The 22,531-nt window shown below is 30.3% G+C and overlaps 1 protein-coding gene across 5 annotated transcripts in view; it reads right to left on the minus strand.

Moving 5' to 3' along the window:
• The window catches only part of LOC127700691 (uncharacterized), a 34,798-nt gene that overhangs the window by 11,750 nt on the left and 517 nt on the right, over nucleotides 1–22,531 (minus strand). The window contains exons 2-16 of one of the 5 annotated variants that reach the window (XM_052204298.1): nucleotides 20,491–20,924; nucleotides 19,391–19,423; nucleotides 13,615–13,855; nucleotides 11,971–12,119; nucleotides 9,843–9,992; nucleotides 9,404–9,530; nucleotides 8,347–8,519; nucleotides 7,128–7,283; nucleotides 6,524–6,541; nucleotides 5,194–5,383; nucleotides 4,246–4,358; nucleotides 3,179–3,344; nucleotides 2,551–2,759; nucleotides 1,778–1,908; nucleotides 1,017–1,177 (exon numbers count right to left, since the gene is read on the minus strand). In XM_052204298.1, coding sequence (XP_052060258.1) covers nucleotides 1,017–1,177; nucleotides 1,778–1,908; nucleotides 2,551–2,759; nucleotides 3,179–3,344; nucleotides 4,246–4,358; nucleotides 5,194–5,383; nucleotides 6,524–6,541; nucleotides 7,128–7,283; nucleotides 8,347–8,519; nucleotides 9,404–9,530; nucleotides 9,843–9,992; nucleotides 11,971–12,119; nucleotides 13,615–13,855; nucleotides 19,391–19,423; nucleotides 20,491–20,869 — 2,396 coding nt within the window. In that variant the 5' untranslated portion in view covers nucleotides 20,870–20,924. Of the gene's footprint in view, nucleotides 1–1,016; nucleotides 1,178–1,777; nucleotides 1,909–2,550; nucleotides 2,760–3,178; nucleotides 3,345–4,245; nucleotides 4,359–5,193; nucleotides 5,384–6,523; nucleotides 6,542–7,127; nucleotides 7,284–8,346; nucleotides 8,520–9,403; nucleotides 9,531–9,842; nucleotides 9,993–11,970; nucleotides 12,120–13,614; nucleotides 13,856–15,416; nucleotides 15,992–19,390; nucleotides 19,424–20,490; nucleotides 20,925–22,531 lie in introns of those variants that run through there. The other 4 variants (XM_052204293.1, XM_052204311.1, XM_052204305.1 and 1 more) reach the window with 4 other exon arrangements.

Here is a 22,531-nt window from a genome sequence, read left to right on the forward strand (position 1 = left end):
GGTATCATACAAAGGTGATTTACATTCCTTTTTGCTTCTGTGGCTGAATAGTCTATATACACCTACCGCGACATTTGTCTCTTAAATATAGAATAACCATTCATTGTCTCGAAATATAAATTTTATTGGTACAAGGCTTAAAAACAGGTAGAAAGCGAGACTTTGCCGAGCATTTTATCCTGTTTTGAGACGAGAACTAATAAAAAAATTTTCGAAACAATGTATGGTTTTTCTCCTACAACTGTTCCAAATGAAATATTTAGGGTAAAAACCATCATTTTTATATTTGGAGCGAACAACATAAAAATTCCACGAAGCTGTACCTTTTAATGACGTCATATATAATACTCTATGGAAACGTATTGTCAACGTCATAAACAAGGCGATATACAGTCAATGACTGTACATCACAAAAATTGAAATGATTATACGGTCAATGCAATTTGACTGCTCAAATTGCACAGCCTCAGTATATACCTTGATATATAGTATGGTTACTTGTATAACACTGAAAACCGAATGTTGGCCAAAAATCCTTTTTTGGGATTTTAGGGTATTGTTGAATATCTGTTTCATTTATGTATACACAACATCACCTTTTGCAACAGATCACCACAACCTATCACCAAATCCATAGTTCTTGTCATCTTCATGTCTGCTCATTTTGAAAATAAGCAAATGCCTTTCATCTTTTGGTATGTGATAAAATATGGAAGTTATTTTTCAGGGTTTCTTGCTTATTTAATTTATAAAAAGTTCTCCCATTAATAAAACTGAGTGCAACTTATGCAAATATAGAAAAAATGGCTTGCAATGGTATCAAATAAATTAAATCATGAGTCTGCTCTCATGTATGAGTATTCCAGGCAAATATTCAGAAAATACTTTAAAAAAACAGTTGTCACATGTGATACTGCATGTTTCCCATGACATCAAATAGCAACACTACAGAATCCTTATTGACTACAAACAATAAATAAAGGAAACCAATTTCATAAACATTGTATTATACTTACAGTGAAAGTTTATAAGTTGACAAGGCAGCATTAATTACATGTTGAGGCATGTCATCTAGTTCTAAAGCTTGGGCATTGATCTCCACAACAAGTTCTTGTAATCTGGTTAACATGCTGGTGTTCTTGTAGTCAAACATAAATACTATCCTACTAAAGGGACACTAAAAGTAGAAAAATAAAAAAAGTATGATATGATAAAGAAACTTTCGATAAAGAACACAACAGTATTTTAATCACTGTAGATTAATTTATAATCATGGTACTGATTTTCATGGATGGAGAAAAAATACTCTTTGCATGGACACATAATTTCTTGGATTTGAAAAGTTCTGCATACATGTCTATAGGAAACTTGTATTTTGTTGAACATTAAAATTAGATGTTGGAAGTTAACCTCTACCTCTGACATCGAGCAATAGATAAGCTCAAACCCAATCATTCATTTTCTCTATTATGAAACAGTACTCACGACTACATAACTTGTACAAGAGATAACCACAGCTATTTTAAGACAGAAAGTTAATCTCTCTTTAATAATTTAATTTCATTTTTTGGACCCACTTATATTGAAGAATACTGAAAATTAAAGACTGTAAAATTAGAAAGGTGAATTACTTTTAACATAAATGGATGAGGGTATGAAATATATATTTGTATAAAGAAATCTCAGAACAGAATTTTAGGTTAAATTTTAGAACTTAAGAGTAAATTTAGAACTGAAGGGTAAATTTTAGAACTTAAAATATTACATAGATACTTACCTCTATTGTAAGTGGATATTCAATTTTGTCTGACACTTTCTTTACACTGACCAAAGGATAGGCCACTTCAACTTTGACCTTTAGCATAGTATGTGACTGAATGTAATGTCCTGCTGGTAATGGTTTATCAACTGAAAAAAAAACAACATTAGACATGGGTTTAACTTGCGAAAACAAACAATAATTAGTCAACTTTTATAAGAAACAAATTAAAAGTTGAATTGTGACAGGTAAGAATTTCAACAAAAGGGGAAATTAAACATACCCTCTATTTATACTTCTCACTATTCATGTATTGTGTATCCTCAGCCATCGTTTTTTCAGTTTTACTTTTTAGCATTCCTGATGAAGGTAAACTCAAAAATGCACTTCTGATGCACAAAATTTAAAAAGAGCTTTTTTTACTTTCTAGCAATTTGTGGGAAAACCTTCTGGTGTACTGCTTGTCCCTAAGAGTATCATCAACTCAGTAGTCAAGTGTTTCGAAAATGACATGATTTAGAACATACTTTTCACTAATTCTAACTTGATACATTTAGGAATCATTAAAAACTAAGTTTCCAACTCCATCAGGCAAAGTTGACCTTTTTGGGATTTCACAATTCTTTCTATGCACCTTTTTTGTCAAATAGACCTTCAAATATTCAATTATTTATACATCCTTGACTTTGAAATGTTTGGATTTGAGCATCCCTGATGAAGATAAATCCAGAAAGGGCTTCAGAAACAACTAATTTATAAAGGGTTATTTAATTTTCTTCCACCAAACATACCTGGTCCATCAACAGCTCCAGTCATTCCAACGACCTTTCCGTCTATTTTATCACCATTTCCTAAGACTTCTGGAACTGTGCAATTATGTATGGGAACTTTTATATGTATATACTGATGCCCTAATAAAAGTTCTGATAAATCTAACTTGGCAACACCATATGGATCCCAAGGTTTGTTTCTACCTACAAATGGGTTATTTATTGTCCTTCTACCTGTAAACAACAAAAGAGACATACATGAAAGTTATACATGTATAACAATCCATAATTTGAAAGTTCCATCAGATATTTTAAAAAGCCACACAACATACCTTAATTTACATTTCTAATGTAGAGGTCTTGAAACTTGTTGGTGAATGTCAAACCATTATAGAATGAATCTGCTGTTTATACAGCATAACTGTGTTAAGATTATGGACAATTTAGACAACTTTTCTATTGCAGTTTATATAGATGATACTTCCATCCTACTTTAAATTTTTGTCAAATTTTTACAAAAATTTTTAAAATAAGTTTCTTTTTTTAAGAAATGAAATTAATTGAAAACATTTTTTTCCCTTTACTTAGTTCAAATAATTCCGATATAATTCATTAAAACAAAGCACCAAATTTTAGAGAGGAATTAAACCTACTTGCTACAGTGCCAACATTACTAATCTTTTCATCCTCAAGGTCATCTCCAAACAATGCTGGTTTTGGTTTACACTCTTCCCCTTTCCTGTCACGATCGTGTATTTCTAGTTCAAAAGCTGGTCCGTTTAGATATTGCCTTAATTCTGATGGCTCTATTGTACCTGAAATTATGCATTTATATAAGCACATTTTGTTTTTGTAGTCAGTCAGTCAGGTTTTTCCTCATTGGTTTATTGAGTTTATATACTTTTTAATGTGAAATACTACATTAATAAATGGATGACTGATTGCTTGACATCAAACATCTTCATCTCTCTATCCATCCATCCATCCATTAAATTCATGCATTTTTAAAATTTCTTTTCTTGTCATAGTTTATTACCTGCATCTGTGTTCTTCAATGCACAGACCAGTGTACCATTAACGAATTTCAGCAAAGAATTTAGATGACTGTGGATTCATTATTATTCATGGGATACCATTTTCGTTGGCAAAGGTAAATGGAGATTTTAAAAATTCAGTGGCATACAAATTTTCTATATGCTTGTATGCAGACTTTAGCAAAACCACAAAATCAAATATCCATGAAAATACAATTTTTCCTAAATCTGTGAAAAATTGTTATCCACAAAAAATAAATAACAAAAGAATGTGTCTGAGGACACAAATGCCCCTGCTCAAGCTTTGCAATTTTAAAAAAGTTAAAAAGTGGCATAACTCTAGTACAGTAAATGACTCACTGCCCAAATTCAAACTCTGTCTCCTTGTTTTGGTTTTAAGCATTGTATATGAGTTTCATAAAATTTGGATGAGGATAACTTGTTAGAGTGCGGAAACAAAAATGGGATGGATGGACGGACGGTCAAGAGTAACACTTAGTGCCCCTCTGCCTACGGCGGGGGCATAATGAATCAACAGCAATTGCAGTGAGATGTTAACTTCAATTATGTTGAAGGCCTCACAGTGCCATTGAGATGAAGAACAGAAATAAAAGTGCTGCTGGAAGGGATTTTGTGACATGAATTCATAACATCATTTTCCATTAATATTTTTTACTATTACCTGCTAAAACAACATTTATATCATCCCAGTAGATGTTTTTACCATGTTCTCTCCCTACACTGATATGTTCTGGCTGTTTGTAGAACTTATATTTACAATATACAGGCTGGCATCTGAAATACAAGAGATATTTTATTTATAAGTAAACATAACCGCTTCTAGTGAACTTGGAGTGGGGTGATTTACAATATACAGGCTGGCATCTGAAATACAAGAGATATCTTATTTATAAGGAAACATAACCGCTTCTAGTGAACTTGCAGTGGGGTGTGAGCTTTTTGTTCTTTGTTGAAAGTCTCACTGCAACTTTAAGTTTTTTAAGATGAAGAACTGCAATAAAAATGTTATTCTTTTACTTTTTTCAAGTTATTACAATGACCCATATATAGATGTTAACATCTTCCATCTATGATGGGTGGTTGTCTTATTTGGAATCATACAACTTTTCCTTATTTTTATATTTGTGTAGGGATTTTGTGTCATTTATAAATACACTTTAATTTTTTAAATTATTTCAGTTTACTCTTGGCATGTGAAGTATTTAATGGCAAGTAATTCATTGTCTTCCACAAGCAAGAATTGAAAGAGATATACCTCTGCTGGTGGACTATCAGTCCCTGAGGGTATCATCAGCTCAGTAGTCAGTACTTCGATACTGACATGATTTATAACAAACCTTTCTTAAAGTATCCGTTCATAAATTTTGAAATTATAAGAAACTAAGGTTTCAGCTCCCTCAGGCAAAGTTGACTTTAGATGGATTTGGCCATTTTTTTAGATCCTTTTTGGTAATATAGGTCTTCAACTGTTTCCTTTCTTATACATCCTTGGCTTTCAAATATTCCCCTTTGAGCATTCCTGATGAAGATAAATCTAGAAAAGCGCTTTGGACGCATGAAATTTTGAAGTGTTGTTTACATTTTTACATTTCTGAAAAATTAAAATTACCTTAAGCTAAGATCACTATATGATAATGGTGTTTCTGGCATATTCTTGGCTGACGAAATTTTAAATATCATAGGATTAAGTTGTTCTTTGTGTATGTCTGCCATCAATTGATCATCAAGTTCTATTGTTACAAAACAATCTTCTACCCCAGGTACAGGGCTCTCTAATCTGTTCGTGACTGTCCTCACTCCTTAAATTATAAAAAAAAAAATGCTTTTTGTCTTTTAGAGAATATGGTGTTGATGGCAAAGCTTTGAAAGTGTTTAGTAAATTTCTTCACAACTTTTCAAGCTACATACCTGGCTTTGCAGTCATAAACATTTTGAGTACGATTATCGTACTCAGACCTTGAAAACAACAATCTAATTACTAGATTTGGTGTTTCAAGCACAAATTTTGTTCTCCAGGTACTGAGTAAAGTTTCATGATAGAAAGACCTGGAGAGAGAGTACCTTGATTTATCTATAGACACTTGTCTATACTGCAAACATGGGAATTTTCACTAATAAATAGATGAGGATATTTTTGTCTATTTCGTGATAAAAAATGGCCAATAGTTATAATATCCCAACATGAGTAATTTGTATACAGCAACACTATTGATGGGAAGTTCCAACTAAGTGCTCATTCTGTCATGAATTTAATCCCCACTCAAAAAAGTGTATGCAATGAAATCGTGAATTAACAAACCTCAAAATTTTATTGTTCAACAAAATACAAATTTTCCAAATGTTTGTAAGAGGAATTTGTTAAAACAATGAAACAAAGTTTCAAAATAAAATACAATGTTTCCATAATCTATTAAATTGGTATCCACAAAAGTGCTGGTTGAAATACTTTAAATCTTGTAAAAAATCGTTACTAATGCCATTCAAACAACCTTTTCTTTTAATACAAATACATCTTCATAATATTTGAAAGACATGATTTCAAACTTTATAATGCTGTCCGGTTTTCTTTAAATAGACAGTGTAAGTAAATTATGATGATCCTATTATAATTAAACAATAATTCTAGGTCGAATTAGTTGGTTATAAATCAAACCAAAAACCAAAAGGTAAACCCCACTTGAAAAAATGTTACATTAGGTTAGAAATGCATTATTTAAATTACATTACCTTACAATTTGTTTTAAAAATAATTATTCTCAACAATGACACTTATATTGTATTTCATTAATCTGTAAATCGCCAAAGCTTATTAAATTGAAATAACATGATTAACAACAATTAGAGCTACGAATCAAACATATGTTACAATAAAAAAACAATAACCAATTTTTCTCACCATTAAAATGAAAGCCAAATTATGGAAAAAAATTATAACTTACCATTGCCCTCTAAATCGACTAAAACATGTACATAATAAATACAAATGTGAATAGCAGAAAAATCTGTGTTTTTTTCTTTAAAAAAGTCATATCTATTATGTGTATCATGTGACATCCAGGTTCTATTTTGGTCAAAAATTGAAGAATGTCTACAACATCTATGTTTTTGCAGACATTATCTACTTCAACAAAAGCTATTAAATACACGTCTGGAAATAATTAAGCAATTCTGTGATATCATAATCATAAAATATTTAGTATTTCACAAAAACTAAAAGTAAAAAATATATTCTGAATTTTAATGATTTTGGATAGACCTTATCGCTATTTGTCTGCCATTACTGAATATCACAGCCATTCCTGTAAAATGTTGATGCCACAGAAGAAAATGTCTGGCAACACTACAGAAAAGTGATTTGGACATGAAATCATTTTCAAGTATTGCAAATTATCAGGTCCATTGTCGCAGATTCAAGAATACCTATACGTCTATTGCATTAACCTCTAATTCCAAGTAAATTCATTGTTCCCATTTGGCATGTCTAAAAATGTGAGATGCACAAAAACATATCGTAAATGAACATTTATAAAATCATAAGTTTACCTGAAAATAGTCTGGATAGTTTGATTGGTATCATGCAAACACCATATTGCTTGGCATGTTCTGTTGCCTCCCTTGTTGCTGCATCCATACGCTTTGGACGTCTGGGTCTCATCTGGGTCAGTTCCTTTTCTACAAATCCACCACCTTTACTAGAACCTGTTCAAAAGAAAAAAAGCATTAGAAATTTAACAGATTTACAATGTTGATCTATGTACTACATTGTACTATTCATGCAAGTACCTTTTTATTGCAACTATTGGCTTAAACAACTACTGTAAATTTAAAAATTTTTGAGAGGTTTTTATAAATGCTAATAATGTGATTGGGTGAATATCGCAATAATAAGAACTCGCATTCTGATAACCGAAACATGTATCTGTATGCAGATTCTCCTGAAATCATAATAATAAAGCTCACAATATTGTCTATTCTTCAAAAATCATAATAATAAATGCACACAATAATTTTTGAATTTATAGTACAGGTTAATTAGTGATATTGATTCAACTTATTAATACAGAGAACTTACCGGTACTTGTATATGCATATCTATCTATTAATTCAAAACAACAAACCCTTACTTATCTCTTCTATATAAAGAAATTTATAGGTCAAAACATCAATTCCTACTGTTGGTTGTCAAAGATTGGCACTTGTAATGATGTACATATTGAATGCCCAATTAATTGTATTCCACTATTTAAAATAGTCACAATACAATAAAACAATAAAAGTAACCCAAAGCTTTGAAGGAATGCAAAAAGCAGTTCAACAAATTAATATAAATTTCAAGACAGGAAATTTTTTTTTGCATCATAATAGGTAAATGAATTTATCTTTTTCATGTTTTGCTTACTATGGTTTTGAAATGGGTAAGTAAACTAGGCTAGTTTCGTGTTAATCTATTGGCCTAATCAAATTATCGAAAAATTCAAAATAATATTTTTTCTCAATTTTACAACTTATAGTTTGAATACCAGCATCTAAGTTATATCACTGACCATGAAACCTTTCCAAATTAACCTGGTTTTCAAAGTATTTTTATTTATTAGGAAGACTGGCATGCATTCACAATAAATCTTACAACTAAAATTGATTGTAAGCATACTGAATTGTTCATGACTTACAAGTAATTTAGTTGCAAGATTATTTGTAAAACCAAGCCCTGGACCCATATAGCAACAAAAGAACAAAAAAAAATCACAAATAAAATATTTACCCAATGATGCTGATGATTTGATGTGTCTCTGTGTTGGTGATCCTGACTGACGACTTTGTTTTCCTGAACTTCCTGCTTTACTCTTTGGAGAATCTCTTTTTGGAGATTGTCTTTTTGGAGATCCTGGTGCAGCATCTGGTCCAGCTAATCGACCTAATCTACTGAAGGAATTTCTAAAATAAAGAAAAGATACAAGAAAAATAAGTGATTAAGACTTCTGTATTTTCAATGGAATTATAAATATCAAATACTATATAGAAATCCTTGTATTGTACGTCAAAGATATTTCTTTATAAACAAAAATATGAAAGTGAAATTTCCTGATACACAATCCTTATAAGGTTCTCTGCAGTATTTTTCTGAATAAATTTGTGAATCCAAATAATGTAAGCACAGATGGCAAACATGATGTTTTGATAAAGGAAACCTAAAAAAAATCACTTAGGTAAAAAAAATTAAATAGCAGGTGCTTAACTTTATGACCTATGAAAGAATCTGTGCAAGTTTTGTTGAATTCTGTCTATCTGTTTTCAAGGAGTTTCAGGTTAACAAATTGTTCCATGCACAACAAGGACCAAGATGATGCAACACAACAGAAGTGATATCTTGGTGTTGCAGCATATAAACACTATCAGGCAACACAAAAATTAAATAGCTGGAGAAAAGTTTAAAACAAATGTTTGATATCTATCTTGAAGGATCAAAATAATAAGCAGTTTGGCTGCTTTGTGTCTACAAAATGTTACAAAGAGGTGAATGGAAGACAATGCTGGTACACAGACTAATTTACATGTTACACGTTACTATACTGCGAATTCATTATTGTTCGTGGGATACCAATTTTCGTGGATTTCGTGGTTACAGACAAACCGCGAATTTAAATGTTCAACGAATTTCAATTTGTATAGGCTTGTATGCAGACTTTGGCAAAACATCGATATCAAATATCCATGAAAATGTAAGTTTTCCTCAATCCACGAACATTGGTATCCACGAAAATAAATGAAACCAAAGTATATGTTTTGTAATTTTTTGTGTAAAGGGAAAATAAATATACCTTCCATCCTCTATAGCTGCACTTGGAACACCCATCAATGTCTTAGGTGTAGGAGAACCCTGGCGAGACTTCTGAGATTTTTTGTCAGATGTATTATCATCCTGAGACTTAGCAACTGCTACTGGTTCTGCAAAACAAGAATTCTGAATTTATTTTGATGAACATATGTACTTTCATCTGAACATAATAAGTAATAAATTTGTAGGATATGCATTTTCAAAATATAAAGACAGAAATATGGACCATTTTGATGCCTTATAGAACCTATTACTTTGCAAGATGATATACATGTACTTACAATGTGAAATAAAAGAAATTTTTCATTTGAACATTATATGTTATTTGTAGGATATGCATTTTCAAAATTTAAAGCCAGAAATATGGACCATATCGATGCCCCATCAAACCTACTCCTTTGCAAGTTGAATGAAGATCTTACCTTCTTTTTTCTTGTTTGCCATTTCTAAATTGGTAAAAGACACCTGTGTTGGCAAAGGACGTAAATCTGTTGATTTCTTGGGCTGTAATTTGTTGAAGTTCTTGAATTGTTTTGATACCTTAGCCCTGACCCCTCTGTTCTCTACATCCCCTAAAAATAAAGAAAACATATATTGATAAAAACTGAATAAGTAAAATGAAAAAAATAGAAATTAAGATGGAGTTACATTTTAGGTGTACTTTCCATTTTGACATGGGTCTGTAGCATATGTTATATAATTGCAGAACTTTTGCTGGAAAATAATATATAGAATCCTTCATGAAGTATACAACAATTACCCTTATTAAAAAAAAAATATTTGATCTATCCAGACAAAATCTTTTTTTTTCCTTTTAGTTTTCAAATCTTTGAACTTTTAAATGCTTCAGGGAGTATAAATAAAACTTGCTATACTTTTTTTTACAGTTTGTGAAAATGTTTTCTAAATCTTGCATTTTTCAAGTTAAAATAAAATGCATATGTTTAAGTTTTAAAGCTATGGGTTGTGCAAAATTTGTCAAGTTTAATCAGTATAAGACAGTGAAAATACATAGTTATGAAACTAGAAAGAAAAAGTGAGAGAATTTGGTAATTAAATACATAAAGAAAGCTTTTACAAAATATATTGTACATTTAAAGAAATTGGGTCATTATATTTCTTTTCTTTCAAATTTTTTTTGAATAAAAATACAGTACAATCTATTATAAAAATAAATCATCTGAGTTATCCCCCTTTAAACATCAAAGTCTTGAAGTTTATAAAATATAGAAATCGTTTTAGGGATATTTTGAAAGTCCCTTCCTACCCTCCCGCATACATTTTAATGGAATAGCCCTAAACGTTTTTAAACATTATAGTGGAACATTTTAATACTACATGTATCTTTATACATATGACTTTCCTCACAATACAAGTTAAAGTTCTATATCTCTTTTAAAGCATTTATTTTTTTTGTCATTGAAAAGATATTAAGGAAACCTTTATTTTAAATAAAACAGATAAATTCTAGTCCGTGCATTATTATGATCAATCTAAAATAAGGTCAGTTCCCTCTATCAGCAAAATAGTTAATAGAATAAACTATTTGTTTGTAGCTGACATAATTGTGAACATACAACATAATGTGATCTGTGTGACATTTAAACTTACCTCCAATAATAAGTCTTAATATAAAGTATCATAATCAATTTCTTGTTTGCAATTTAGAATTTTTCTAATTGCTACAGAAGGGAGGTAATTAGCTAATACAATTTGGATTCATAATTTCTTGTGGAATACATGTACTATTTTTTATGTAATCGTGAGTGCAATTGAACACTGAATTTAAAAAGTCAACAAATAATAAATTTCCTATAAACTTGTATGCAGAATTTGTTAAAACCTCAACCCAAGAAAATTAGTACCCATGAAAATAAATGAATTCACAGTAAACATGGTATATAAAAAGTTCTTTAATGGATTTATAAAAATATTAAAGAGCTGCGCCATGAGTGCATGATACGCCCATCGCTTTTTCAAAGAATAAAGTTCTATAACTCCCCAATGTCATACCAGAAATTTATAAAAAAATAAAGGAAGGTTATACTAATATATATAAAACAGTCACCAAAGTTTCATGAAAACTGGAAAATCCCCCCTTTTTATGAATAAAATCCCATAACTCAAAAACGTGGAATCTAAAATTTATAAAAATCAAAAGGGAGCTTACGTCAATAGATATAAACAATTCACCAAAGTTTCACGAAAACTAATCAAACATTTTTGAGTTATTGTCCGAAAACTGGAATATCCTTTTTTTTAGTGATTAAAACCCCATAACTCGGAAACGTAAAATCTAAAATTTAGAAAAATTGATAGGGAGCTCACGTCAATAGATATAAACAATTCACCAAAGTTTCATGCAAATTGGTTAAAGTGTTTTTGAATTATTGTCTAATATGTTGATGACGGACGGACAGACGGACTTACAGACGGACAATGGTTTACCATAATACATCCCGTAAACGGGCATATAAAAATGAAATCCTACTATTTTAAGGTCATCATTTTTCAGTCTGAGTGATTGAATCTATGTTAAGTGTTATTTACCTGATCTGTTTGAAGGCAATTTGATAGGTTTGTTTAGTCTATCGTTTTTAGCTGTAGGTTTCAGTTTCTCCTTGATGTTCCAAACACGCATTTCCAGGGTATGGTCAAATAACTTCAATAATACATCTTTGTTTATATCAACAGTTTGACTGAAATTAAAAAAAAAGAACAATTAATACGTGTACTGTCATTACATCTTGTATTTGGATGATTAACATTATTGCGCTAATTAATAGTGTTGACGCCAAACTAAAATGTCTCTTCTATTTTTTCTGCATTGAAATTCTGTGCAAATTTACTCTGGTCATTCTGTATTCAGGCACTGTTTATGACGTTGCTGAAGTACAGCAGATAATATTAGAGTGTTGGACTAAATTATTTCATATTATCAGGTTAAGTTTGTCAAGATTACTTTCTATATAATGATTTTGTCATTTACAGAGTAAAGTATTGAAGGCAGAACTTAGATAGCCTATGTAATTGTACATTCAAAACTATTCTAGGACTCAAGGCAATTAAAAGCTTGACATATTGTATTAGCCATTTACCATATGCTTAACTCTAATTGTCTTTTGTTTTTGAATGTCATTGGGTTTAATAAACCATTGATGTATACCCCACACCTCCTTTAATTAGAATTAAGCAGTTCTTTTTCTGCTACATCAATTTAATTAGTTTTAAATTGTACCGTAATGCTCTAAAATGATTCAGTATAGTGTAAATAAGACACTGTCTTATCAAATGCTTTCAAGTGAGAATCATTTTTTTATTATCTGTCATAACACTTAATGATAATTACATTGATTCAAACTAAATTGATATACATTTCCGTGTAAATGCCATAAATTCATAAGAAATACATTATAAATAAACATTAAGTGAAACTTGGGTTACCGTTATGACTTAAAATTTTACCACAAACTATTTATTTACTAATGAATCTTACAGTTCAATACTCTTGGCTCAAAAGTAAAGAGTGTTGTGTCTCAATCTTAATAAAAAGATTTGTTTACATTTTATTTGACTGCCATTTTAACAGTTAAACATTCTATAATTTTAAAATTTTGACAAACAACCTTGTAAAGTTGGACTACTGTGTATTCCTTTAATTTTGTGGAATCCAATTTTCATGGATTGAGAAAAAATGTATTTTCATGGATATTTGATTTCGTGGTTTTTGCTTTGACAGCATTCAAACCTATAGAAAATTTGTACTTCGTTGAACATTATAATTTGTGATTTACCTATCCCCACAAAAATTGAAAAAAAATAGTATAATAAATGAAGTGGGTCTCATTGGGGTGTAAGGGTGATGCGGGATTGGCCAATTTTTTGTAAGCGTGACACGCCAAAGTCAAATTATTGTGCGTGAAAACGGAAAACGAAGTCGGGCGGGACACGTGAAATTACAAGCATTACAATTACAATGATAAGGAGGATATGGGAATCTGACAAAACAATTACTGGAATCTATGTTCATACACCCCCCCCCACAATGAGACCCCTAATGAATCCACAGTATGTTTGCAGTTAACTGATCTATTACAATTTAAATGCATTAAACCACAGAATTACAGCATCAAGCATCCCAAATATTGACACCTACATTTACAATGTACAACATCTAAATTTTATGTAACCTACTGATGAGTCCATGCCACCCAAGTAAGGTCTCCTTCCTGCCAAGTTCTTTCATTTCTTGCAGCGTCTGGATATTTGAAGAGTCTAAACAATGGACCATACAACACCAGATCTGTGACGGTTGGAGATGTGCCAGGAAGTACAGAATATTCTGTATGGAAATAACCTTGTGGGCGAGAGACTTCAAAAGTTCGTTTCTTTTTCTTCATTAATTCTTTCAGATCTGGAACATCATCATCCTCGACTACAAAATAAAGTAAAACAATTATTCATTTAAATATTAATAGTGACATTTATTTCGAATAGACAGTAAAAATTTGAAAGGAGCAACGATGGCAATTTATAAGCTAGAGTGCCATGCATAACTACTCTTTTAAGAAAACAAGACAAAATTTAATAACTTTGCCAAAGAATTAAGACAAATACAGATGTTATATATGGGTATCAGTCTCATTAACATTTACTCAACTTTTTCTTCTTCATAACGAATAAGGAGGTTACATCAATAGAACAATCCTAAAGGCTTTCCCTCCCTCCTCCTCCCCCCCCCCCCCCCCCCCCCCCCCCCCCCCCCCCCCCCCCCATTTGGTGTACCATCATGCAACAAATTCATGATTAAAATTTTGCATTCACTTCATAACATATAGTGAGACTTTTGAGGTGCCCTGAGGCCAAAAATAAAATTTGAATTGTTTGATGGTGCCTTCCCACCCACCTAATAAGCAGCATACTCAAAAAATTTTATGACATAAATCATTTCAATTTTTTTTTAAAGATTTTTTCCTGCTCTTACGTCGTTTCCTTGTCTAAAATGTGTAACTTATATTGTTTGACTAAAAAAATAAAAAATCCCTACCTACCTTCCCAACCATACAAGGCACAGGTAAGCAACATCAAACAAAGAATTTTTTAAGGATGGCCTTACTACGTGTATTGCCTGAACTTATCACAGTGAATATTTACAACAATTTGTATATTCAGAATTGCTTAAAAGATGCTGGATTCCTACTTGTGATCAAATAAAAAATTTAAAAAAAAGAACATATTTATCAACATTTTATTTCGTCATTTTATCACAATTACATAGACACTGCTTTTTCTTTAATGAAACTTGTCTTGAAAACTAATCCTAAAATTTTTAAAAGCAAATCTTACAAAATATGAATGTATAACAACAACGAAGGCTCCTCTTCCAAAAGAAAATGATGAAGATTTTTTTACATTTCTGTAAAACATGCAGTCTTGGGATAATACATATCATATACCAGTATATTGTTATTTTTTACTCTTTGTGAAACCATAACACATGCAAAACACACTTAAGATATACAATAAATATATCAAGTATAATCTTACTCGTGCAATATTTGCTTTTATGGTATGAAAATTACAAAGTATCTGACCATACATGCAGGATAGGGATATCAAATGTATTTTGACCAAAAAAAACTTAATATCATTTTTCTATCATCTTAAGAAATATATAAATCAATTGTGACATGCTTGACATCCTATAAGTGAAATAAATTTATATATCATGCATGAAATTGTACCCCATGAATCTTCTTCTGAACTTGATAATGCATGTAAACCTAGAGAAAAAAATCATTTGTTAGTATTAAAGTGGTTTATACATAGTGCAACTCAGTCAATGATACATTTATGATTGATTATTGGTTGCTTAATGTCCAACGGCAAATATTTCATGCATATTCAGGACAACAATGAACAATGAACATTGTAAAAATTGAAAAATTCGGAAAATGACAACAAATATGTAACAACAGAAGTTAAACAGACATTACCTGAGTATCTCACGCAGAGAAAAATCCACAAAGTTTTTATTCTGCCAAAATATTTAAAACTATGTTACAAAACCAAGTCCCACGATTTTATGCATTTTGTAAAACTTTCCCTGATGAAGCCCAAGTCCAATATGGAAACGTCAAATGTTAAAACAACCCAAATCCAATAATGAAATCATTTGCATAACTTTGTAACAAGTTGTATCTTGTACTGTATAGATATGCAAAACAACAGAATTTCCTGGGACAAATCAATGAAAGTATAATAGAGAGAAACTAATCAATAGTCCATCAAACACTGTTAGAATAACAAGAATTTTATTTCACTTTTTATAGCAACTATCAGTGCTATATTTCAAGTTTACAATTAATCTTAGCACCATATAGCAAACATTGTCACGGAAACTGATAGTTGAATAATTGATCATGTATGTAACTTTCTAGACTTCTTAGTCTTTTGGTAGGATCATTGCAACTTTTATGTAATACAAACAATTGAACAAGTAAGAGGCACACATAGTTATAGGCTAATATAACTTCTTTAGTTATTGTTTTTAGTCTTAACTTTCTAAAAAGCAAAAATACATGGACCTGTTTATCTCTTCTTTTTTTTTTTTGGCCACATTGTTTTTTTCAACTTATTTTCTGAATCTCTTAGTCTTTCATCAATTACAGTGCAAAAGGTGGTTTATTACCTTTCATGAGAGACTCCAAAAACCTTAGATTTATCTCAGTTCTGCCTGGGAAAATTTTGATTTCAACAACAAAAATGAGATAACTCTTGAAAAAATTTAAAACGGAATTGATCATACAAGTTAACTTCTATGTCATTTGGTCTCTAGTGGAGAGTTTTCACATTGGCAATTATACCACATCTTCTTATTTTTATATGAACACAATAATGAGTTCTGTTGTAAAAATTTATCAAAAAATATATATACTTATTGTAAGTAATATAATGAAGCTTAAAGTTCACTTGGAGACTAAACATTTTGGTCTTCTTTTTAAGAAAGACCCTTTCCTACTTTTTGTCTGCTCACTGAACCCAAATTTTGGCAGTAAAAAACCTAGTTATAGCACTTAATAACATGGTTTTTCCTCCCAACACAAAAGCATCCTTAATAATTAAAAATCAATAGTAAAAAGTCTGGTTTTTGAGTTACGGATCAAAAATGATGAATAAATATTTGATTTTTAAGATAAGATTTCCTATATAAACAGATATGCACATGTAATCTCTTGCACATATTTGTCCTAAACAAACAATTAGAATTAATTAACAATATTTAATTGTATTTCATACTTTCCCTGAGGAAAATATCTGTCGGATTTTTATTGAAAAAGCATACAAGATGAAAGTACGATTATAGCTGTATATTCCATGTTGGGACAACTAATCAATAAACACGTCAATAAACAAGCCTGTAATCTTTTAACAGTTTCTCCTCTAGGATTAATTAATAATTGGAATTGATTGATTTTACACTACCAATTAATGATTTTCAATTAAGTGTAATAGTTTTCACTTTTATCATGCCTAAGCCATTATCACCTGTTAAGTGTATCGTGTCATGAAAGTTTTTTGTTGCAATGGACAGAGAAAGGGCTTCTTCATAAAATGGCATTTTTACAATGTCTACTGTTATGGTAATGGTGTTCTGTCATGAATGTTAATAATTCGAGAATCCATTGTAAATTAATTGGTTTTTGAATACAAAAACTAGGTGTTGAAATGTCATTATGGGAGACATGGCAAAATTGATTAAATATTTGATGCAAACATCATCATCACTTGCCTTTGAAATAAACTATTTAACATGTAATAATTGTATAACAGTCTTCAAACAAAACAGTATCAAAAAGACTACACAGTAACAGAGTAATCTTCAAATTTAGCAACAAGACCAACAGCCCAGGCCAGTAAAATCTTAGTAGGGCTTGTAAAATTTGTCTAAAATTAGGGAGCTACAAGCCAGTTATATATACATAAAAAAAATGTTGAAAAATCAAAAGTCAAAACCTTTTTCCAGAAGACTGACGGAATGACTGAACATGGTAACAGACTGACTGAACACAGCAACAGAATGAATGAACACAGTAACAAATTGACCAAACAAAGAAACAGAATTACCCAACATAGTAACAGACTGACTAAACACAGTAAAAAACTGACTAAACACATCAATAAACTTACTTAACACAATAACTTACTGATTAAACAGAGAAACAGACTTACTTAACACAGTAACAGACTGACTTAACACAGTAACAGACTGACCAAACACAGTATCAAACTGACTAAACACATCAACAAATTTACTAAATACAGTAACAGACTGACTAAACACAGTAACAAACAGATTAAACACATGTACAGTAGCAGAATGATTCAACATACAATGTAGTAATAAAATGACTAAAAACAGAAACAAAACAAATAAACACAGTAACAGACTAATTAAACACAGTCTGAATAAACATAGTAACAGAATGATTCAACATAGTAACACAATGACTAAACACAGTCAAGGACTGAATAAACATAGTTACAGACCTCTTTTGATTGATTTTAGGCGGTATCTAGATGGCATGAACTCCATATCTTCTTTTATTCAATATAAAAGAACATGAATACAAATAACAAAAGAAACTTATATAGGCTCTTATAATATCTATTTCTCTATGAATTATTTAGTCCACACTAAAGTCAAAACTGGATACTGTGGATTCATTTATTTTCGTGGGTACCAATTTTCGTGGATTAAGGAAAACTTACATGTTCGTGGATAATTAATTTCGTGGTTTTTGACAATGTCTGCATACAAGCCTATAGTAAATTTGCAATTCGTTGAACTTTTAATTTCGTGGTTAACATATAACCACGAAATCCACAAAAATTGGTATCCAACGAATAATAATGAATTCACAGTAAAGTAAAATGTCTGCATCCAATTTATTCAACCCTACATGTTATAAAAATAAACTGTAAACACAAAGATATGCCTCGACTAGATCGTATCACAAACTTTTTCAACAGTTGATGCCACCATAGCAACCAACATCCATACAGGAAACAGCATGCCTAAGTCTTGCTTCAGCGACTTTTGTCACAGGCAAGAAATAATATAACAAAAATTGAACACTGTCGATCACGAGTATTTTCCTACAAAATTCCTTGAAAACTATGAATACATTATATATAAACGGTTTTGCATTTACAGTGGAAAGGTATCTTTTAGGCTGTGTAATTCTAATAAGCAGAGAAGCACAATTCTAATCAAATAAATTTAAATAATAGATATTAGTTTTACTCTAAAAATAAAAGAAAAATAAATAATATGGCAATAATTTTCATGAAACACAAAGAATTAAAAATATCTTTTTACTTTAAATTACAACAGTAATACATGCAGGAATAAAATTAAAACACAAACAAAAAAGTGTGCAATATCAATAAATTTTTCTAAAAAAATATTAACAAATTAAAAAAAATTACCACAAGATAATATTTTCAATGTAAAATTATTAGTAGTTTTGATAGTTTCATTTTATGTTTTCCATTATATTATTAAATATATAAATATTAATAAAATGTAAAATTACTATTAAAATCATAAAGATGACATAAAAAGATGATCTATAAGTGCCAACTAAAGGTACATCCAAGGTCATTGCTATTTCACTAATTCTCTGGAAAATTTGAGTTACCTCCCTTGGAATGAATGTCAATAACTTTACCAAACATTAACAGATTATTTATCTAATAAGACTAATTGTCTAAAAAAACAAGTTGAATAATTAATAATACTTAAAAATAATATTATTCTATCAAATGTTCAAATGACAAATTATTAAAATAATTGATTCAGATTTTTTTTCTTTTCAACTCAAGCTATTTTTAATTATCTTTTTATCCAAAGAATTAGGAACAGGATAATATGACCTAAATATAAAGGTGAATCAGAGCCACCTACCACTCATGGCCAAAGCTGCTGCATTCATATCATCTGAAACATTGTTATAATTATAAATATACATCTTATTCAAAACATAAATAAAGACACTACTATAAATTCTGAAATTTTTGCAATGTTTTTATTATTGTGAAAATTGTGACGGAATAGATTTAGCAAAAAGAAAAAGAAAAAGAAGCATTTTGAATTTTGATAGCATTATTTGTATGTAGAATTTCCCGAAGTTGTAATAATAATTTAAACCATAGTTCCATAATCACAATAATAAAAAAAGCGCCAAAATTTCTGAATTTACAGTACATTGAAATGTTATTTAAATATATAGAAACAGAAGGAGAGTTACATATAAATATACATTGATGACACTCATGAACATAGATACATTTTTTACTGTGGTTAAGGTCAAGATGTTAACAGGGAAGATTTCCATACACTTTGAATGGGAAATAATCATGAGCAAAAACTCATGAAGTTGTCAGAGCTTAAGTTGTTAGGAAGTTACAATAGATGGGGTGATTCAGGTTGAATAAATCCTGTAAAACAAATTCCTGGAAAATCTCTTATTACCATGTACATGAAAAATCTAGACAATGAAAAACTTGACCATTTCTGTTTTATTTTATTTTCATATCCTTGTCATAAAAATTCAATTATTTGGAACCCTAAATACATGTACAAGTAACTTCAAAACCTAAATCTGACTGTTGTGGTCTCTTGGGTTTTTCCAGAAATAAAAATAAAATTAAAAGAGCGAACTGGATTACATTTATTTTTTTTTCATTTTATTCTCAATTTGACAGATATTGATTCGTTAATATTATTATAATTATAATCTTCCAAACCAAACCTAAAAATTATTTTTGTGGTCTCTTGGGTTTTCCATAAATCTTTTTTTCCTCATTTTTCCCCCTTTTTATTTTACAGATATTGTTTGTTATCATTATTATGAAAATCTTCTATAACCAAACCCGAAACTGATTTTTGTGGTCCCATGGGTTTCTAGAAATCAAAAGATTAAAAGTGGGAATTGGGTTATAACTTATTTTCTCCCATTCAATTTTAGATATTGAATATTATCGTTTTTACAATAGTAAACCAACCTGTTGGTACTGCTACAGATACAGTAATTTTAAACGTGACACTATGCGTAACATCTTGGACCACAGCTTTCTTTCCTCTTCGAGATTTACCAATTGAAGTATTACTTCCACTACTCTTAGGCCTGTCAATACTTTCAGAACTTTTGGGTCGACTATCAACAGATTTTCTTCCTGATGCAGGACTTTCATTGTCCTTTATACTTTGCCTGCTACCAGATCTCTCTGGTGTTTTATTCCTTTCATTTTCAGGACTTATTTTGCTGTCAATTTCAGGAGTTTTGTTTTCCTCCTCTTTCTCTGTCCTTCTTTCATCTTCTTTTATCTTTGCTTCACTTTCACTCCTTGCTGAATCCTTTGTGGTGGATTCTTCCCCTTCCATTTTCTTTGACCTCACAATGTATGCTTGCTTTTATATTATGTTCCCATTACCTTTTCTGAAAAACAGAATGAATATTGTTGAAATGCATTTTAAAAAAATGAAAATCCTAAACAAACCATTATTCTAATGCAATCTTTATGTAATGTTACAACTTTTAAAAAAATTACCGTCAAATCTGCAATTGACATGTCTTGAGCAGATATTTTGAATTGCTTGAATTCACAAATGTTTGATAAATACAATAATGTCAATATTATCAAAAATAAATCAACACCTACCTCAAAAATGCTGTTTGAATGATACATTATTCAAATTTGTACAAGTAATGGAATAACCTTCAGTTTGAAAGTTTTCCATCATGACGTCATGTTTTGCCATGACATTTATACATGTATGTGCTAAAATCATTCATGAAGTTTTACAGAATTTGATTCTATCTTAAATTAAAACTTTATTATATGCTAAAATGTATTATTTCTTTTTGAAATGCCTAAGAATAGGAATAACAGTACATGTACTGAAGTTGAAGAGTTGTTGCTGTCAAATCACCAATTGATGACGCCAACTCTGCAAATTCAGTAGTGTTATTCTAGACTGTTTTCTGTGTTATCCCCAGGACATTTTAGTATCATGGAAATGTGATGCTTTATTGCTTGAATGTGATGATGATTTTCTTATAAATTGTGTAATAAATGTGATCCCGTAATTCCTTTTTTTTCATGCAATCTTTTACCAAACAGTTCAATTTCAGGAAAATATTTCATTCATCTTGCAGAAGTTCTTAGAAGGTAAATAAAGATTACTTGTGTTCAATATTTGGAAAACTGAGATATACAGGTTTCTTGTACATGTGTATTGGAAAAACAACATTAAAAATAATGCTTTGTCTGCTATTTACAATTAACAACTGCATCTCTATGTCATTATTATGGTACAATGTACAACAAAAGTAAAATTAAAAGTACAATGTACCTTTAACTTATTTTCATATAGTTCATAGAAATTTTTAAAATTTTACTGTGAAGATAGAAATATTATCTGTATCCCTTTTCCAGTCGTGAAAACTGTTTCTATTATGTTTTTTTGGAGGATGAGATTTTGCTATACTTCACTTATTGACGTCATACAACAATCACTTTTTTAGCACCGTAGCATCAGACATGCTGTTGTATAACATCAAAGTTTACCAGAACATATGACATATCTAATGTATGACAAATAAAAAGCAATAAGGTGTACACAACAATCTCAAGTTGTTTTTTATGAATGAGTTACACTCGCTGACCCAAGTTCAATCTGAGTAAATGACATCATCAAACAATATGTTTTTACTGTGACGTTATAACATTAACAGTGTGACATAGGAAATTTACAGGAAAGTGTACAAATTGGAAAGTCATCTATTTTTTAAATATGTTTAAATACCAGCTGTTGGAATAGACCTTATCGCTATTTGGAAATCTGCCACATTTTACCCAAGAATCTGTGCCTCTTGAACTATTGATGTCATACAACAATCCATTGTGGCGTCAGATATTTCTATTATGATGTCAAAATTTTACGGGAACCTTTGTGATGTCCAGTAATGGTGGACAAATAGCGATAAGGTATATAGAGACATCGACATATAGTTCAATGCTGAAAATCCTTATTCAGAAAAAC

This window comes from Mytilus californianus, unplaced genomic scaffold (assembly GCF_021869535.1).
Source record: "Mytilus californianus isolate M0D057914Y unplaced genomic scaffold, xbMytCali1.0.p SCAF_1, whole genome shotgun sequence".
Taxonomy (NCBI): domain Eukaryota; kingdom Metazoa; phylum Mollusca; class Bivalvia; order Mytilida; family Mytilidae; genus Mytilus; species Mytilus californianus.